General features: G+C 36.5%; 1 protein-coding gene across 1 annotated transcript in view; it reads left to right on the top strand.

The window, feature by feature from the left end:
• The window catches only part of DGKI (diacylglycerol kinase iota), a 455,866-nt gene that overhangs the window by 276,707 nt on the left and 159,166 nt on the right, over positions 1-19,993 (top strand). Inside the window, 2 exon segments of the mRNA XM_026456362.1 lie at positions 475-548; positions 1,973-2,084. Coding sequence (XP_026312147.1) covers positions 475-548; positions 1,973-2,084 — 186 coding nt within the window.

Here is a 19,993-nt window from a genome sequence, read left to right as displayed (position 1 = left end):
AAAATAAAAATTGTCTCCAAAAACAGAGAAAATAAATCGTTATATTTATGACTTGTTTGAATCAGATAATGATGGTGATGAACACTACTGCTTTAACTTGAGGCTTTTTTCTTTTTATTCTTTTACATATTCATAAATCTTTTAATATTGACACCATCAGTCTAGATAACTAATAATCATCCATTGATAGGAATGATAGTATTTCCTTTGATTGTGAGACCAGAGAAAAAATCATTTTAATCAAATGGAGGTTTTGTTCTTACCTTAAGTGCAAACAAAACCAAGCTCTGTACCCTGGTCCAGTGAAGCTACATCCAGAATATATTTTTAATCATTGTGACTGGCATTCACTTAAGCAGAGATAGGGCAAGGAGAAAGAGACCATGGTGTGTACTATTGTCAAACTAGTTATCTCTGATAATTTTTTAGACTTGTGACTACTTCAAAACCCCTTTTCTGTTTTGATTGTTTCAGTGTGATGGAACAGATCTCACCCCAAAGATTCAGGAACTGAAGTTCCAGTGTATAGTATTTTTAAATATACCCAGGTAAGCTCTGTTTGTATTGTTTCCTTGGTTTGACATGAACTCTGACTTGAGGTTATCAGAGGTAAACAATGAAGATCAGTTATCTAAATGGATAATTAAACATTTCTAGGTCTGATAATTCATTCTCTGATTTGGTTTATTCAGTGTTCTTTGTGGTTGGTGGTTTTGTGCATCATGTGGCATACATTGTCTGTACTTACCCATCTTTAAGAAACCCAGGCACCCCTCTTGACTGGAACATCTTAATGTATTTCTAAATTACCGTTCTTCCCCTCCTCTCCCCCTCTAAGAATGAGAGAATTGAAATACTTTTTTATTTTTTGTTCTCAGTTTCCTAAAAACTGTTAAACCATCCAGTCTGACTCGAGTGTGGAATTCATTCAAAATTGTTGCCAGATGATTGCTTTGAAAAATAGGATCAGTTAGAATATATTTTTCTAGCCAGGATGTCAACTCTCCTTGGTGCTATTAATGCACCTCAGGAGAAGGGATATTTAAGATAACTAGACTCAAAATAAACATATCATCTCAGTGGCATAAATTGTGTTCTAGGCCCTGAAGCCAAGATTTTGGAAGGGATGGATCTGTAACCATTTATTTGCCTGCCAAACAACTCAGACACAAAATCTGCAAATACGTTGTATTTAGACTGAATTTAATTGAAATGAGAGTTGTATGTAAATCTGTGGCTAGGAAAAGACATCATAGTCCCCTGATTATTCTTGGCAGTGCTCAATATAGTCAGTTACAATTTTACTCCAGAAATATTTGCAGCTTAATTGAAGTGGAAGGCCTTGATTCTCAGAAAGCATTATTTATTACTTTGCTTCATTATTCTTTCCCTTGTCCTTCCTCTTTTCTCTCTTTTCTTGCTTCTCCCTCTTTCCCATCTGTATTCTCCTTCCTCTATTTCTTCAATTTCTTTTGTTTTCCCTTCTCTTTCTAATCTCTTATCTGTATTTCATCTCTTCTTCACTCTGTCTTCCATAGTTACCTTTCCCTTCTCCTGTGAGTACCTCTTATTTTGCTCATGTATTAATGACAAATGCTTCCCACTTCATTTCCCTGTCTCTTTTCTACTGGCATCTTTCTTTAAGACCAAATTCTGAAACCACCTATAGACAATTCATGATATATCATAGAAAACAGACATACAAGAATCGTAGTGAGAAACATAAATAATGAACGAAGAGAAAGTTGGATACCAAGGAATACTTTTGTTGTAAAATTATGGCCCATTTTCACAGCTTGGTATTTTGTAGATGATAAGAAGTGCATTTTCTTTTCTATTGGAAGGTGTGTACCAAGAATGGAAACCTGTTTTTATGTTTAATAAACATTGGGTGTAACTACAAACTACCACCTCATGATAGTCATGAGAAGGATGGGACCTATTTACTTCTGTCTTTCATCTTCTCTTGCAGATATTGTGCTGGCACAATGCCCTGGGGAAACCCAGGAGATCACCACGATTTCGAACCTCAGCGTCATGATGATGGTTATATTGAAGTCATTGGATTTACCATGGCCTCTTTGGTGAGCAAAACAACCATTTTATTAAAATGAAATGTATTTTAGTCACAGAGTTTATTCAATTCACAGGACTTTAGTTAACTTTTTCCTCCTGCTTTATCAAGTTACAAATTTTATGAATTATAGAGTTGCTTAGGAAAAACAAGAAAAAAAAATCATCATTTCTGTCACTAAGGAAACTGATACATATTTGTTTGAACCTCAAGAATAAATGAGTATCACTTCTTATTTTTCCTGAATAATTTTCTACCAGAATGAAAACTTTTTATGCTAATTAAAAACATTACACCAGGCTGGGTGTGGTGGCTCACGCCTGTAATCCCAGCACTTAGGGAGGCCGAGGTGGTTGGATCAGCTGAGGTCAAGAATTCCAGACAAGCCTGACCAACATGGTGAAACCTGCCTCTACTAAAAAACAAAAATTAGCTGAGTGTGATGTGCTGCCTGCAATTCCAGCTACTTGGGAGGCTGATGCAGGAGAATTGCTTGAACCCAGGAGGCAAAGGTTGCAGTGAGCTGAAATTGTGCCATTGCACTCCAGCCTGGGTGGCGAGTGAAACTCCATCTCAAAAAGAAGAAGAAGAAAAAAAAGAAAATTACATCATAGAAACATCCCAGCATTGGCACAGAAGCCATAGCATTTTATACTTTTTTGATTAACTGAGGACTTTTTGTGTTTAGGGAAAAAAGAAACGGTAGCAACTTGTGGCTATCCATCTTACTTATGAATGAAATGAACATCTCCATTACCACAAAATATCTGAATATACAAAGACATCATTGTTGTGATACTAGTGAATACCCAGTTGCCACAATATTGAGATCACCTTGTATTTTAATTTTGTTTGCTTGCATTAAGGAAGGAAATTTATAGTGTAAGTATATTTTCAAGCAGGTTTTAGTCATGCATTCCTGCTTATCATTAAATGATGTGGGGACCAGTTAAAATTATGCTTATCATTTCTTCTTGTGTAAATCGGGCCATACTGAGTTTGTAATGCAAATGAAAACAAAACTTCTGTTTGTCACCTTTGGTTGGCACATGATTTGTGCTGTACCTTATGCATGAAAGAAAGAAGGTTGCGTTTCTTATTCTAAACAAATCAAAGCAGTCATCTTTTTTACTCATCCTATGAATTCCAAATACTCTGCCTTAACCACCTTGAATTAGTGAAGTTTAACAGAAAAATCTATTGTGCTTATGGCAAGAATTTTCATCACCTGATTTTGTGATGGCCCTTGTTAACTCATTTCTAGAATAAAATAGTTGTCATGGTAGAAAAGATTGGACTGGGGTTGACTTACTTTCCAACGTTGTAACACACGTGTAGCTCCTTTTCTCCAGAGCTTTTTATGTTTATTGCAAGTGAAGATACAAGCCAAGAGCAAATAGGATTAAGTTCAGGAAGGATATATGCAGGAAAGAATTCTTGGAGATGACAAAATCATGCCCGTATATGATGGAAAAAACTCTCTAAGCTGTCCATTCGTGGTTTACTTGTTCTTTTTTCACTGATCCAGTGAACATTTATTGAGTGGTTATCATATGCTAGAGCCACCTAGTTCTGACTGTGTGGTAGAAGGCTCTCAGGGATTGTCTGCGAGGTGACGATCCCTTACCTAGGCCTGGAAGGCCAAGGGGAATGTTCAGTATTTCCCAATTGACCTTAGGATCAAAATCTCTGTCCTTACTTGACCTGTAAAGTCGAGGTTCTGTCTGGTTCTTTAGCCTTTCCTGCCCTCATCTTTGCTTTCTAGCTCAAGCAGCTGACAAGTGAAGCACAGCATCAACCCTCCCTTGTTTCTTTTTTACCACCAAGCCATTGCACGTGTGCACTCTCTCTGAAATGTACTTCAACTGTTTCTTCTGTGTTTTCTCAGACTGTATCTGTGTCTTGCTCTTTTTGTAGTCTTTTCTGGTTTGGGTGTTTTTTTCCCCCCTAACAATTGTATAATTAGTATAATTTTTATTATACTAATTCGTATATTTAGTGTAATAATTAGAATATTACACTAATTATACAGGCACAATACCAAAACTGGGTAATTAGTGGAGAGTTAAATGGAGGGCTCTTTCACAAATCGTGCACTAGGTTTATGAGAAACCAATTCTTGAGCTGAAGATGAAAAGAAACAATCACCAGTACCAGAAAGAGAACTACTTGGAAAGGGTTGCCTGATAGGAGTGATATTTGCAAAGAGGAAGCAACCAACCTGTGCTTACCTGGCAGGGAGCAAGCCGGGGACATAAGTACAGCGACTTCCCTCTGCACCTTGACCTCTAGATCTTCTGCTGGTGGGTCTTTATGGAGAAGTCTAATCGGAAACCAGAAGACATGGGAGCCACTGATGCAGTCCAAATAGGTCAGCCTCACAGAGCAGAAAAGAGGGCAGGAAAGGCTGGAGAGGCAGCCGGGGCAGCAAATGGTGGGTATCCATCACTTCGTTGTGGGTGGCCAGTCCACAACAGGGAGCCTGCGGCATGCAGTTGGCAATGCGTGATGTGACTGACTGAATTTTACCAGGAGAAGAAGAATGGAACTTGACATTCTGGAAAAAGGAACATTTACAAAAGCAGGAGGAATTTTAGTGCTTTGTGGCAACTATAAGTAGTTTCATGTGGTTTAAATGTAGGTGAAAAGCGAGAGTGATCGCAGGTGTTCCTAAAGACATGGGTAAGGGCCAGATCATAGAGTGCATCACAGCACTGAACCAGGAGCGTTTACTTCATTCAGCATTCTTGAGGAATTAGCAACATTTTTTTAAAAAATAAATATTCATATGGGAAGGTTTCAGAGTAAAAATAGACAAAATAATACAACATACTCCCAAGTGTCATTACTCAGCTTTTATAATTTTCAATTCATGGACAATCTTGTATTTGTCCCACCTAACACCTCTTCCGTTATATTATTCTGGAGCAAATCCTAGACATTACGTGTATACAATATATGTCATATATACATCTTATGCATAGTATATACATCATTTTATCCATCAATAATTCAAAATGGACTTTTAAAAGATACTTTCTTTTACAAACACAAGCACAATGACATTATATTATTTTAAAAAATGAAACTAATGCTGCCTGAATATCAGTAAATATTTACTCAGAGCTTGAATTTCCGGTTGTCTCACAAATGTCACTTATTTTCTTATGCAGTTTCTTTGAGTCAGAATCCAAATAAAATTTACACATTGTGGTTGGTTGATATGACTTTAAACTTTCCGTAGTTTCCCCTCCAACTCTTCCCCATTTATTTATGGAAGAAACTGGTCATTTGTCCTGTCAAGTTTCTGAGTCTGAATTTTGCTTATAGGATCCCTGAGGCATTTATTAAAATGTGCTTCTTTCTTTTTTTCTCTACTTGATAGTTGGATCTGCATACACTACATATATTTTCCCCCAAATCTACTTTGTAAGCAGTGTTTTCTTTTTCTAAAAAGAATATGTAATGTTCGGCTTTCTTTCTCCTTTTTTAATGTTGACTGATATTGATGGTCAATGTCTGGATCTAGCAATCATTAAGGGTTGCAAAATAGTGATATTCTAATTCTTTCCTTATTTATTGAGATGGAGTTTTGCTCTTGTTGCCCAGGCTGGAGTGCAATGGTGCAATCTTGGCTCACTGTAACCTCTGCCTCCCAGGTTCAAGCGATTCTCCTGCCTCAGCCTCCCAAGTAGCTGGGGTTACAGGCACCTGCCACCATCACATCTGACTAATTTTGTATTTTTGTTAGAGATGGGGTTTCACCATATTGGTCAGACTGGTCTCAAACTCCTGACCTCAAGTAATCCACCTGCCTCGGCCTCCCAAAATGCTTGGATTACAGGCATGAGCCACCATGCCCAGCCTGATATTCTAATTCTATCCTTCTTCATATACTACTTGAAATATTTCTATGAAGAGAAATTTCACTTCACTTACTATTTGATTACTTAGTCATACAGTTTGTGTAGGAAAGGCTCAATAAGTGATTCTTTTTCTTTCCTTATACGTTTTCAAAATACTGAGTTAGTTCACTAGCATCCTCCAATGGTGACTCTGGTTTTCAATGGCCTTCAGTTTTTGAACAATTATCCCATCAAAGACTGGGATTTAGCTTCCCCTAGTATTTGGTTGGGCTTGTGACTACTTGGATGAGTTGAATACAGTGAAGTAACACTGTGTACCTTCCTAGTCTGGGTCATAAAAGGTTATTTCGGCATATGGAAAGTTTGAGTGCTAGTGATGATGTCTAATTAATAGGATTTTTTAAAAATTCAAGGTAATACTTAGTTCAACTGTCTCTCTGCTTTCATTTCTTTAGTATCAATCATACACATTTATTGAATACTCACTGGATCTACAAATTCTGCATCCCTAAGTGGGATGCTGCTAGGTAAAACTGTTAAGAAGTGAACCAAAAGAAAAGCCCTGTCCTCAGGGTGTTCATAGCTTGGTGTTATAAGGGGGACAAAGGAGTAAACAAGCCATCGTAATCTGAGGCAGTAAATTCTAGGAGAAAGACTGGGGTGAGAGTGGAAAGAATTGAAATCAGAACAGTGTTTGTAAAATGGGAATGTCAGCAATAGTTTCTTAGAGTAGGAAGGAGTCGCTGGGAGTGGAATTGCCAAGTGAACGTGACCATCAGGGAATTAGCCTAAGAGACCACCGTATCCTAGGAGAGGGTTCCAGTGGCGGCTCCGAGTAACGACACAGAGTCAATGAAGCCGTGGATGTGGAGAAAGGGCAGAGATAGAGTTCTTTAAACTGTCAGTGGGGAGGCTAAAAGAGATGGAGTAAAACAGGGTCAGACTTGTGCTTTAGAAAGATTATGTGGGTCAAGCGCGGTGGCTCACACCTGTAATCACAGCACTTTGGGAGGCCGAGGTGGGTGGATCACGAGGTCAGGAGATCGAGACCATCCTGGCTAACACGGTGAAACCCCATCTCTACTAAAAAATACAAAAAATTAGCTGGGTGTGGTGGCAGGCACCTGTAGTCCGAGCTACTCAGGAGGCTGAGGCAGGAGAATGGCATGAACCCGCCAAGTGGAGCTTGCAGTGAGCCGAGATCGTGCCACTGCACTCTAGCCTAGGTGACAGAGTAAGACTCTGTCTCAAAAAAAAAAAAAAAAAAAAAAAGATTATGTGCATGACATTGTAGAAGACAACCAGAATTTACAACTGGAGGCAGGTAGACAAGTCAGAATGCTGTCATGTGAGTCTAGGTACAAAAATGAGAAGGCCTGGCTAGGTATGGTGGCTCCTGCCTGTAATCCCAGCACTTTGGGAGGCTGAGGTGGGCAGATCACCTGAGGTCAGGAGTTTGAGACCAGCCTGGCCAACATGGTGAAACCCCATCTCTACTAAAAATACAAAAAATGAGCCAGGCATGGTGGTGGTCACTTATAATCCCAGATACTTGGGAGGCTGAGGCAGGAGAATCACTTGAACCCAGGATGCGGAGGTTGCAGTGAGCCAAGATCATGCCATTGAACCCTAGTCTGGGCAACAAGAATGAAACTCCGTCTGAAAAAAAAAAAAAAAAAAAAAAAAAGAGAGAGAGAGAGAAGGCCTGCAAGCCTGAACTAAGAACGTGGCAGTGAAGACAGGGAGGGTGGTGAGTTGAAGAGAGTTGTTTGGACCTAGTGATGTATTGTGAAGGGTACAAAGGGAAGAGTATACCCAAATTCCAGGAGGCTATCTTAGATAGCTAGGTAAAGGATAAATGCATTAAATGAGATAGAAAACATAAAAGAGAGAATATCTCAAAAGAAATACACTGTGTTTTACCTATTTTAAATTCAAAATCTCTATAAGACATTTAAGGAAATATACAAATGGGCAATTTGAAATACATGTCTAGAGTTTAGAAGATCTTTTCAGGTTGGAGAGATTGTTTTGGAGAGGGAGGGGTTCTGCCAGATCCTTTTTATTATTCTTCTGTCATTTGTAGGAAAAAGAGAAATAATCGCAGATGGGAGTTGGCAAAAAAGGAAATGGAATACTAAAATTAGGTCAATTATTTTTTTCTCTTTACATCATGTGAATAAGGTAATCCATATACATCATCAACTAGCATCAAATGCATGACTGAATCTCAGATTCCTGTGACTCTAATTGCTTCCAAGAAAGAGAATCCTATCTAAGAAAAGCAGAATTAAATGGAGTTTAAACCGTATGGTTTTGAACATTCTATGCCCTCTAAATGTATACTGGCATATATTTCTGTATTTTCAGACACATTTTGTCTTACTACTTGCTACTCATATAGCAGTACAGCGTTGTAATCTTTTTCATTCAGGATGAAATGATCTAATTTGCAGTCTTCAATTTCGCATTTCTTGAACTAGTGTATTGATTGTATTTCTAAGAAGGTAATTTATTTGAAAACTCAAACATTTGTTTAAGATGATTATGTGAACAGACAAATGTAGTTATTTGGGTATATGTGTATATATTTTTGCATATTTAATGTAGCTGCTATGTAACTAAAAACATAACCAGTAGGTCAAGCTTTTTAGAAACATACTATTTTTATTAGAAATTGATGTGTGTAGTAATTAAAGGCTATAAACTTTAAAAATCATGGAATACAGTAATAAATATATTTGTATATTGCTTATGATTTAAGTAAAATCCAAAAAATTGAAAATTCAGAGTGGCACTTTAATAAGAGAGCTTTGAAATAGAATTACTGGAATGGGGAAAAAGGCTGTTTCTTTTAGACTCTGTATCTTGTAATTGCAAATTTCAAAGTAGAAGTCTTCAATTCATTTTACTGGTTGAAATACATTCCTACTAATTAAGATGATTCTTCTTTGGGTGCTGAGTAACCTGATTACCTTTTTGGATTTTACACAAACCATAATCAGACATTGTAATTTGTATTTATTTCTGCCACAATTTTCTGCCATTATTGTTTCTAAGGTCCTTTCATGTTGAGTTTGCTTCTAAGTAATTTAAACTTCTCAAGACAGTTCAAAGCATTATTCAGTTAGAGGAATTGGGAACCTAATTTGCCATTCAGCATGAAATCCAAAGATTTCAGTCTCGTAAACTTTAAAGAAGGCATGTCCAGCTTTCTTTTTCTTAATTGAAATTAAACTGTGTAAGTTTCTTTATAGTTATGAATTAGGAAAGCAAGAGGTTATTCAGTGAGCAAAAAGTACGTGGAGAAATTTTCAGAGTTGAAGTTTTACACTTACTATATATCTTTGTTTTAAGAAAAAAGGTAGTATTAAATGTTTGCTTATTTCGATAATATACATAAGAACTAAAGTAAAATATCAGTTACAATTTTATGACTCATAAATAACTATTTATATTTGATGTTTCTAATTGCTTTATTTTTACATTTTTAAAAATACATGAAACCATATTATAAGGAAAACCCATACTAAAAATGGCTACCTACTTTTATTGTATAAATATATACTAATTTATGTAATAATTATTTTATGCAAAGTTTCCTTTATGAAGCTTTTAGGTTTCTGATGTTTTATATTACAGATAATCCTGTAATTAACATAATTGTTTGTAAACCTCTCTTCACATTTCACATTATTTTCTTACGCCAAATCCTTAGGAAATTACAATGACATAAGCATTTTGAAGCCTCTTAATAAAAATTATAGAATTGTTTTTTAGAAATTTCATACTGTTTACTTGCCCAAGAGAGTCATATAGAGTTCCTGGATGAGAAGTGATTTACTATACAGAGTTCCTGCGGCCAGCCACGACTGTGGCGGTGGGGGTGGTGGGAGCCCCGCAAGGCGTCGGGGGTCGCTGAAGGCCAACCAGCTGCATTCCAGGTGGCATGAGGGAGGGCCCTTGTGCTCAGAGAAGTGATTTAAATACCCAACAGATGTTTAAAATGTGTTAATGGATAGAGACATAAATGATGTTTAAATATTATACTTGATGGAACAGGGACGAAAATAAACTTCCATCCCTGGAAGGAAATCAAGGAATTATGTATGTTTTATGCAGATAAAATTCTGGAACAGACAGTTTTGTCCTTACAAACAACATTCGAGAGTAAAGATAAGTTTATTTTTATTGTTACCATTTTGTCTTTTTTTAAAGGAAGTTGAATGTGTGGGTTTTTTTGTTTTTGCGTATTTTAATGGGCTGTTTATCTTTTATTGTTGAAATAGAAGAGATATATTCTGGATACAAGTCTTCTGACAGATTTATTTATTAAAAATATATTCTTTTTGTTTATACTTTTCCTTTTTGTGTTGTTTTGATGAGCATAAGTTTTAAACATCCAGTTTTATGAAAAAGGCTTAATTTGTTTTAGAGCTTTTTGTGTACTTCCTAAGAAATCTTTGATTACTCCCAGAAAGATTGGGAGGCCATTCTCCTATGTTTTCTTCTTGAAGATTTGTAAGTTTGGCTTTTATATGTAAGTTTATGATTCAGCTCAAATTAATTTTTGTGTATTGTGTAAGATGTATATTCATTCATAAAAAATGCATTTATTCAGTTTTTTTCCAGCACTATTTGTTGAATCAACTTTCCTTTTCTGTAACATTGCTTTGGTGCTTTTGCTTGGTGCCTAGGTTCTATTCTGTTCCATTGATTTGTTTATCCTCATTGCCAATACTACACTGTCTTAATTAGCTGTATGGTAACCCTTCAATCTGGTAATATGAATCACTTTGTTGTTCTAACAGTGGTTTCCTTATTCTAGGTCTTTTGGCATTTGCTTAGAATCTGTTATAATCTGCAAAAAATTAGGATTTTAATTGGAATTACATTTAAGTTTTAGATAATTTTGGGAGGACATGGAATATTAACAATATGAATGTTCCAATCCATGAACATGGTATATTTCTCCATTTATTTGGGTATTTAATATCCATCAACAATGTTTTGTAGCTTTGGTGCAATTTTCAGTTTTTTGCACACCTATTGTTAAATTTCTAATTATTTCTAAGTATTTTTTAATGCTATTTTAAACAGTAATTAAAATTTTACATTTAATTATTATTGCTAGTATATAGAAATGACTATATGTGTGTCTATATATACATACATATTTGTTTATTGACCTTGTCTCATAGCTTTGCTAAATTCACTTATTAGATCCAGTAGTTTGGTTTTTTTTTTTTTTTTTTTTTTTTTACTAGATTCCTTAGGTTTTTCTGATACACAATTATATTGTTTGAAATAGAGTTTTACTATTGCCTTACATGCCTTTCCTTTTTTATTTTTTATTTAAAAAATTTTCATGCCACCCTAGAAAATTCTTTAAAATTTCTTTTACTTGGATATTCACTAAGATGTTGAATAAAAATGGTAAGAATGCACATGTTTGTATTTTTCCTGATTACATGGGGAAACATTCCATATTTTTCATAAATATGCTTAATTGTAGTATTTTTTTATTAGTGTCCTTTATATGATTAAGGAATTTCCATTTAATTCCTACTTTCCTGAGAACTTTTGATCACAAATGAGTGGTGTATTTTATCAAAGGTTTTTTGTATCTGTGAAATTGACATACGATTTTCCCCTTTATTTTGTTTATATCACTAATTTCATTAATTTTTAAAAATCTTATACTAATCTTGCATTTCTAGGATGAGCCCCTCTTAGTCTTGATTTCTTATCATTGTTATGTTGCTAGATACAGTTTACTACTATTTTGTTAAGCATTTTTGTGACTGTGATTATGAGGGAGAGAGAGAAATAAATTTCTTTTCTTGCACATCTTGATTGGGTTTTGATATAAAGGTTCTACTGGCCTTGGAATCTGAGACAGGAAATTACATTCTCTTCTATTTTCTGGAAGAATTTGTGAAGACTGGTACTATTATCTTTTTCATTATATATTTCATAGAATTTCCTAATATACTCTTTGGCTTTGAGATTTCTTTAAGGCAAGTAGAGATATAGAATTATTCATATTTTCGATTTCTTCTTGAGTCAACTTTATTAAATATTTCATGAAACTTGTTCATTATTTTGTCTAAATTGTTGAGTTTATGTTTACAGTGCTATTAACATTCTACTGCCTGTAGGATCCCGCCTCCATTCTGGATACAAGTAATATATGAATTTACTTATCTTTTCCTCATCATCCTTTTTATCTTTCTTACCTTGTGCTCTTTTTTATTCTTTGATATGGAGTTTTGCTCTTGTTGCCCAGATTGGAGTGCAGTTCCATGATCTTGGCTCACTGCAACCTCTGTCTCCTAGGTTCAAGTGATTCTCCTCCCTCAACTTCCTGAATAGCTGGGATTATACGTGCCTGCCACAAGGGCCAGCTAATTTTTGTATTTTTACAAAATATTGATGTAAAATATTTTACATGATGTAAAAATATTTTACAAATATTTACAGAGATGAGGTTTCACCATGTTGGCCAGGCTGGTCTCGAACTCCTGACCTCAGGTAATCTGCCCACTTCGTCCTCCCAAAGTGTTGGGATTACAGGCGTGAGCCACTGTGCCCAGCATTACCTTATACTCTTATTTCCATATATCTTTTACATTCCGTGTGAGCCCCACAAATCAACATTAATATATTTGCTTTGAACAATTGTTACTTTTAAAGAAATTGAGAGATGAAAGACAAATAGGAAGTTCTTTGTTACCCACCTGTTTCCCTTTCCAGTGTTATTCATTCCTTCCTGTTGATCCATGTTGATCCAAGTTTCCATCGGGCATCATTTTGCTTTAATTTCAGTGATTTCCTCTAACATTTCTTACAGTGAAGTTCTGTTGGCAACAAATACTTTTAAATTTTATTTTTCTGAAAATGTCTTTATTTTATCCTCATTCTTTGAATTATGTTTTTGTAGATATAGAATTCTGAATTCTGGACTGACAGGTTTGTTTTTGTTTGTCTTGCTTTAGCTCTTTAAATAGTTGTTTGTTTTCTTCTGGCCTCCATATTTTATAATGAAAAGTCAGCTGTCATTTGCATCATTAGTCCATTGTATATAGTGTGTCTTTTTTCCCCTGTTCTTGAGACTTTCTCTTTATTTGTTGTTTTTTAAAAATCGAATTTTTAATTTACAAGTAATAATTGTACATATTCATGGAATACATAATGATGCTTCAATACATGTAATGTACAGTGATCCAATCAGGATAATTAGCATATCGATCATCTCAAACATTTGTCATTTCTTTGTGTTGGGAACATTTAACATCCTCCTTCTAGTTTTTTGAAACTAGTTGTTACTGTCAACTATAGTCATCCTACAGTGGTATAGAACACTAACATTTATTTCTTCTATCTTGTTTTAATTTTGTATCCTTTAACAAGTTTCGTCCTATCCCTCCCTTTCCTTCACCCTTTCTAGCCTCTAGTATCCTCTGTTCTACTTTTTACTTTTATGAGATCAACTTTTTCTAGCTTCCACAAGTTAATGAGAATGTGTGGTGGTTAACGTGCTGTTCCTATCTTATATTATTTAACATAATGTTCTCCAGTTTCATCCATGCTGCCACAGGCTTTCATTCTTTTTAATGGCTGAATAATATTCCATTGTGTATACATGCTACATTTTTTTTATTTTTTGTTGTTGGACACCTAGGCAGATTCCATATCTTGGCTATTGGAGCAGTGCTGCAATAAACATGGGGGCACAGATGTCTCTTCAATATACTGGTTTCCTTTCTATTGGATAAATGCCCAGTAGTGCAGTTGCTGGATCATATGATACTTCTATTTGTTGTTTTTTGAGGAACCTCCATATTGCTCTCCATGGTGATTGTACTAGTTTATCTTTAGTTTTAAACCTCTTTGTAGCTGTATTACTTTCTTATTGCTGCTGAGAACAAATGACTACAACAGTGGCTTAAGACAACACACATTTATTATTTTAAATTCGTGGAGATCAGAAGTCTAAAATGGGTTTGTAGGGCTGTGTTCCCTCTGGAGATTCTATGGAAGAATTAGTTTCCTTGTCTTTTTCAGGTACTGGAGGCTGCCCACATTCTTTGGCTTACAGTCCTGTGTCACTCCAGCATCTGTTTCTATTCTTGCATTGTCCTCTCTGACTTTCATTCTCTAGCCCCTAATTTTTCTTTATAAGGACCGTTGAGACTGCATTGGGTCCACTAAGACAATCCAGAATAATCCTCCTATCTCAACAACCTTAGTTTACGTACACCTGAAAAGGCCCTTTTGTTCCATGAGGTTTGTGTGGTTCCTGGGAGTTAGAACATGGGCATCTTTTTTGGTGGTTATAGTGGTGAGCACTGTTCTGCCCACCACAGTGGTTTTCTTTGCATTTGTCCTGTTTTAGGTTCACTGGTCTCCTTGGACCTAAAGGTTTATTTGTTTTCCCCAACAAACTAGGAATATTTTTATTTATGTATTTTCTGCTCTATTCTCCCTTTCTCTCCTTCTGGGATTTTATCAAATGTATTTTAGATTGCTTATTGTTGTCTCACAGGTCATGAAATAAAATAAAACGTTTCTGTCTCTGTTTTTCACATCTGGTAATTTCTATTCATCTATTTTTATCTTCACTGGCCTCTTTTTTCCTGCAGCTTTCAATTTGCTCTTAAGTTCACCCAGCAATAATTTTGTTTTTTCCCCTTTATTATGGATGATGTTTTCTTACTTCTTTGCTTGTCTTGTCCTAGTGGATGATACATCGTATGCGGGTCTGGACTGTGTTTCGTTGTGACTTAGTATGTACTGTCTTAGCATTACATTCCACTTAGTCCTCCACTTCCTGCTTCACAAGATAAAAAATCAGTCTTATATAAGGGACGAACACTACTGGAGCACTATTAAAAGATGGAGAGGGTATATTTCTTTTGTTCCAGAATTATACAAATCTATTTTATTCCATTGCCCCAATATATTTTGTTGATTCTGTCACTATATTGTCAGGATATTGCAGATTTTAGAGGAATGATTGTCTATATAACTACCTTTAAAGCATACAAATGATTTTTTTCCCCAAACTGCATCATGAATACAAGTCTACATCTCACTAACAGTTGTAAAACTGGACAGGTCCACAAAAGTGGCTTCTTTTTTCCCTGCTTCTCATGAACTCACTTTGGTAGTGACTAGAATCTACTTTCATTTTTTTTTTTTTTTTTTTTTTTTTTTGAGGCGGAGTCTTGCTCTGTCGCCCGGGCTGGAGTGCAGTGGCCGGATCTCAGCTCACTGCAAGCTCCACCTCCCGGGTTCAGCCATTCTCCTGCCTCAGCCTCCGGAGTAGCTGGGACTACAGGCGCCCGCCACCTCGCCCGGCTAGTTTTTTTGTGTGTGTTTTTAGTAGAGACGGGGTTTCACCGGGTTAGCCAGGATGGTCTTGATCTCCTGACCTCGTGATCCGCCCGTCTCGGCCTCCCAAAGTGCTGGGATTACAGGCTTGAGCCACCGCGCCCGGCCCTGAATCTACTTTCATTAACCAAAAATGAAAAAAAAACACATGCATATAAGTAATCCCAATGAGAGTGTTGAGATTTTTACAAGACTTTTTCATAGAAAAATTTTTGACTTACAGTAAGTATGCAATAATTGCTACTATTTTTTAAATTTGCAGAAGGGAGGTTTTTCAAATGCAGTGCTTTCCTTTTTACTCTCTAGCACTTTAGAGTGGCTGGACAATACTACATCACTTATATAGTCATGAAAGAAATAGGGCTCTAGATGGGAGGAGGTGGAATTTGAGAACATGAAATTATAGAATTGTAGGTACAACCTAGAATCATAAAATGCTAGTTCTGAAGGTGATTGTAGCAGCATACTGTAATTACTTTACATATGAGGAAACTGAATTTATGGAATTATTTTTGCTATAAATATTTATTCATGTGGACAATAATTAATACCACCATTACTAATAGCATTTAGGTTCCATACAGCATGTTTTACCATGGAACTTTAACACACCAGTGGGCTGGGTGCAGTGGCTCACACCTATAATCCCAGCACTTTGGGATGCCAAGGCAGGTGGATCACCTGAGGTCAGGAGTTTGAGACCAGCCTGGCCAACATGGCGAAACCCTGTCTCTACTAAAATTACAAAACAAAATTAGCTGCAATGGTGGTATGCACCTGTAGTCCCAGCTACTCAGGAGGCTGAGGCAGGAGAATTGCTTTGGAGACGGAGGCTGTAGTCAGCCGAGATCGTGCCACTGCACTCCAGCCTGGGCAGCAGAGTGAGCCTCCATCTCAAAAATAATTTAATAAATAAAATAAAACAAACACACCAGTGCCTAGAAATCTTAATTATTGATAAAATGAAAAAAATCTTAATGATAGAGGTTCCTGACAGTAAAATAGCTTGTAAAATGTGTCGAAAACTATGAATTAGCTGATATTGGTGCCACTGCAAATTATGTAAGTAAATTTCTCATTTTGGTGACTAGCTGAGTATATCAAAGAGGAAAAAATTCAATAGGAGATAGATCCATTGAGGCTATTTAGTACAGGAGGCTAGTTATGGGATGTTAGAAGAACTGAAAAGAGGTCAACCCTAGATTAGTGTAAAGGGAAACTGAGGCTGGAGCCGACTCGGAAACGAAGACACAAGGCAAATGGCAGTGAGAATAGCCTTTATTAGGACTTGCGGGCGAGGTTCCTCAGTCCAAAGGTGCGGGCCGAGGAAGTCACACTGAGGGAGGAGGGTAGGGGCTTTTTTATAGCCCAAGAGGTAGGGAAGACGGTTGTACAAACAGGGCCTGGGGGGTCTTGAAACTACTAGGGCAGGAGTCGAGTAAGGGTCATGAGGAAGGGGTCTTTGGAAACTGTCAACCGAAACTGCTGTTTACGAACTTGTGGAATGCAGGTGAGCTGCAGGTCATGGGGGAGTGTGGTTGCCCACCCGGAACCTCTGACGTATGCAAGTCTGTGGGTGTGTTCAAAGAGGAAGGGAAGCCTCCAACAAAGGGCCTGCTACGCCGGGTAATGCCACCATGTTGGGTCTAGATTCCTGCCTAACAATTAGCAATCCATAAATGGTCCCTAGGGCTAGAGGGACAGTGGGAGAAGATGGTGTTATTAGCATCAGGGAGCTCAGGCTATAAAACAGAGGTGGAACTTGGGAGAAGTGGCCACCTGAGAGATCTGTTGATGGGCATGCTGGGACGGTCACATGGCAGAACTAGAACTCTGGAGAAGGGAGTCGCTCCAGGAGAGTTGGAGCCTCTGTGAGGACTGCCTGTCTGAGCTGGAGCCACAGGTTTGGGTTGGCCTGGAGAGAGTGCTTCTCAGTAGGAAATGGAAGCTCAAGGAATTATTAGCTATTGCCAGACACTGATTGAGAAAAAGAGATGGGAAGAAATACTTACTCTTTCCTCTCTTTCAGCCCACTAATATTTATATTTGTATTTTTATTTCTTGTTTCTTTGTGTATGATGTGAGGTAGAATACTGATTTTATTTTTCTCTATGTAGTGAGAAATATTCCCAGCCTCATTGGCTAAATTATCCATCATTTATTCAATAATTTATAATGCCCCATCACTATAGTTCATATACTCATATCTTTGAGTCTGTTCTGTTCTCTGTATTCATTTCCACTGACTTTCACTATTTTAATGACTGCATCTTTAAGTGTTATATATCTTGGTATCTAACAGGGACAGTCTGCTATCCATTGCCCCTGTTCTTTCCGACTATCCTTAGTTATTTGTGGATCTTTATCCTTCAAAATTAATTATTGAGTCATTTTTACAAGTATATTAGTCAAAATTCTCCGAAGAAACAGAACAAAAGGGAGTGTGTGAGTGAGGGAGAGAGATTGAGATTTATTTTAATCTCATGTGAATTGTGAATTGGAGGCTGGCAAGTCCCAGTTTGCACCAATTTGCAGGGTAGGCTGACAGGCTAGAGACCCAGGGAGCAGTTGATGTTGAAGCCCAAGTCCAAAGGCAGGCTAATGGTCAAATTCCTCCTTGTTCTGGGAAGGTTCTTCTTTTTTCTTTTTAGAGTCTTCAGCAGATTGGATGAGGCCCACTCATGTTTGCTTTACTCAAAGTCTACTGAGTTTAGTGTTAATCTCATTAAAAAAATACTTTCATAGAAGCATCTAGAGTGTTTGACCAAATATCTGGTTACTGTGGCTTAGAAAGTTGACATGAAATTAACATGACAACAAGATTCCTCAAAATAGTATTTCTCTTATTTTAACTTGAATTACTTTGAATTTGTATGTTAATTTTGGAAAATTAACATTATTGGAGTATTGAATTATTCTGTCCATGAATATAACATGCCTCTCTATTTATTTAAGTCTTTCCTTACATCCTTCAATAAAATTTTAAAATTTTCTGCATAAAAGTCTTCATGTATTGTTTTTGTTGATATTGTAAATGGCATTTTGTATTATATTGTATTTTTGTTTATTTAATGCTAGAGTAGTAGAATACTATTGAGTTTTTAAGTTGACAGTGTATCAGCCGTCTTTCTTAGGAGTTTAACACTTGGCCTGTGAATTTTCTTGGAATTTTTATGTATGGGATGATATCAGTAGAAATATTAGTAAGTTTACATTTTTTCGTTTAATTTTTTTTTCTAATTTTATTTCTTTGTCTCATTGTGTTGGTCAGTACTTCCAGTATTATGCTGAAAACTTTTGTTGCTAATGGATAACTTTTTTCTTGAAAGGAATGCTTCTAATTTTTTTTTTATTGTGAATAATATTTTTTTCTACATATCTTGGTAGGTGATCTTTATCAGTTACAAAAGCTATTTTCTACTCGTAGTTTTCTGTGAAATTCATTTTTATCATAAAAGGCATTGAACATCATTTTTTTTTTGCTTAATCTTTTGAGATGATAATATGGTTTTTCTCGTTTAAACCATTAATATACTGAAATTACAATGATGTATTTTCTGATGTTGAGTAATTCTTAATTTCTTGATTCTTAAAAATAAACCATAATAACTTTAACTTCTATAAAAGAGACCACTGGCGGCAATTAGATTTTTTAAAATGATTTTTGCATTTATGATTATGAATATAGTTTAGGCTAAAATTTTTTGTTTTCTTCTACTGCTTTTGTCTAGTTTTGTTACCTTAAAAGATATAGCATCATATTTTCTAAAGCAACTTGTACTAAATAGACACCGTCGTTCCTTAACATTTGAATAGACTGACTTGTAAAACATCTAGCCTTTTTGACATTTTTGGGGAAGGGGTAGGGAGGAAGATAAAATGAGGAAGATTTTTTGATAACTCTTTCAATTTTTAAAATAGCCCTAATCTATTTAATTTCTGTATTTATTATACTAAATTTTGCAAGTTCTATTTTTCCCAGAAATTTCTTTCTTATCTAGGTTTTTGGATTTATTGTTTTCATAAAATTCTTGCATGATTTTCAAAACTCTATTATCTCTTTAGCTATCTCCTTATTTTATTTATTTAATTTTATTTTTTAGATACAGGGTCTTGCTCTATTGCCAGGATGGAGTGCAGTGGCATGATCATAGCTCACTGCGGCCTTGAACTCCTGGGCTCAGAAGATCCTCCTCCCTAAGCCTCCCAAGTAGCTGGGACTACAGGCATGCACCACCATCCTCAGCTGATTTTTACATTTTTTGTAGAGATGGAGTCTGACTATGTTGCCCTGGCTGGTCTTGAACTTCTGGCCTCATGCAGTCCTCCCACCTTGGTCTCCCAAAGTGCTGGGATACAGGTGTGAGCCACTGCACCTGGCCCTTTCTTATTTTTAATAAAGAAAATAATTTTGGCCAGGTACGGTGGCTCACGCTTATAATCCCAGCACTTTGGGAGGCCAAGGCAGGAGGATCATGAGGTCAGAAGATTGAGACCATCCTGGCCAACATGGTGAAACCCCATCTTACTACAATACAAAAAATTAGCCAGGCATGGTGGCATGCGCCTGTAGTCCCAGCTACTCAGGAGGCTGAGTCAGGGGGAATTGCTTGAACCCGGGAGGTGGAGGTTGCAGTAAGCTGAGATTGCACCGCTG

The sequence above is a fragment of the Piliocolobus tephrosceles genome, chromosome 8, assembly GCF_002776525.5.
Source record: "Piliocolobus tephrosceles isolate RC106 chromosome 8, ASM277652v3, whole genome shotgun sequence".
Lineage (NCBI taxonomy): Eukaryota > Metazoa > Chordata > Mammalia > Primates > Cercopithecidae > Piliocolobus > Piliocolobus tephrosceles.
The sequence above is the reverse complement of the archived record's forward strand: the minus strand, read 5'-3'. Positions and strand labels throughout refer to the sequence as shown.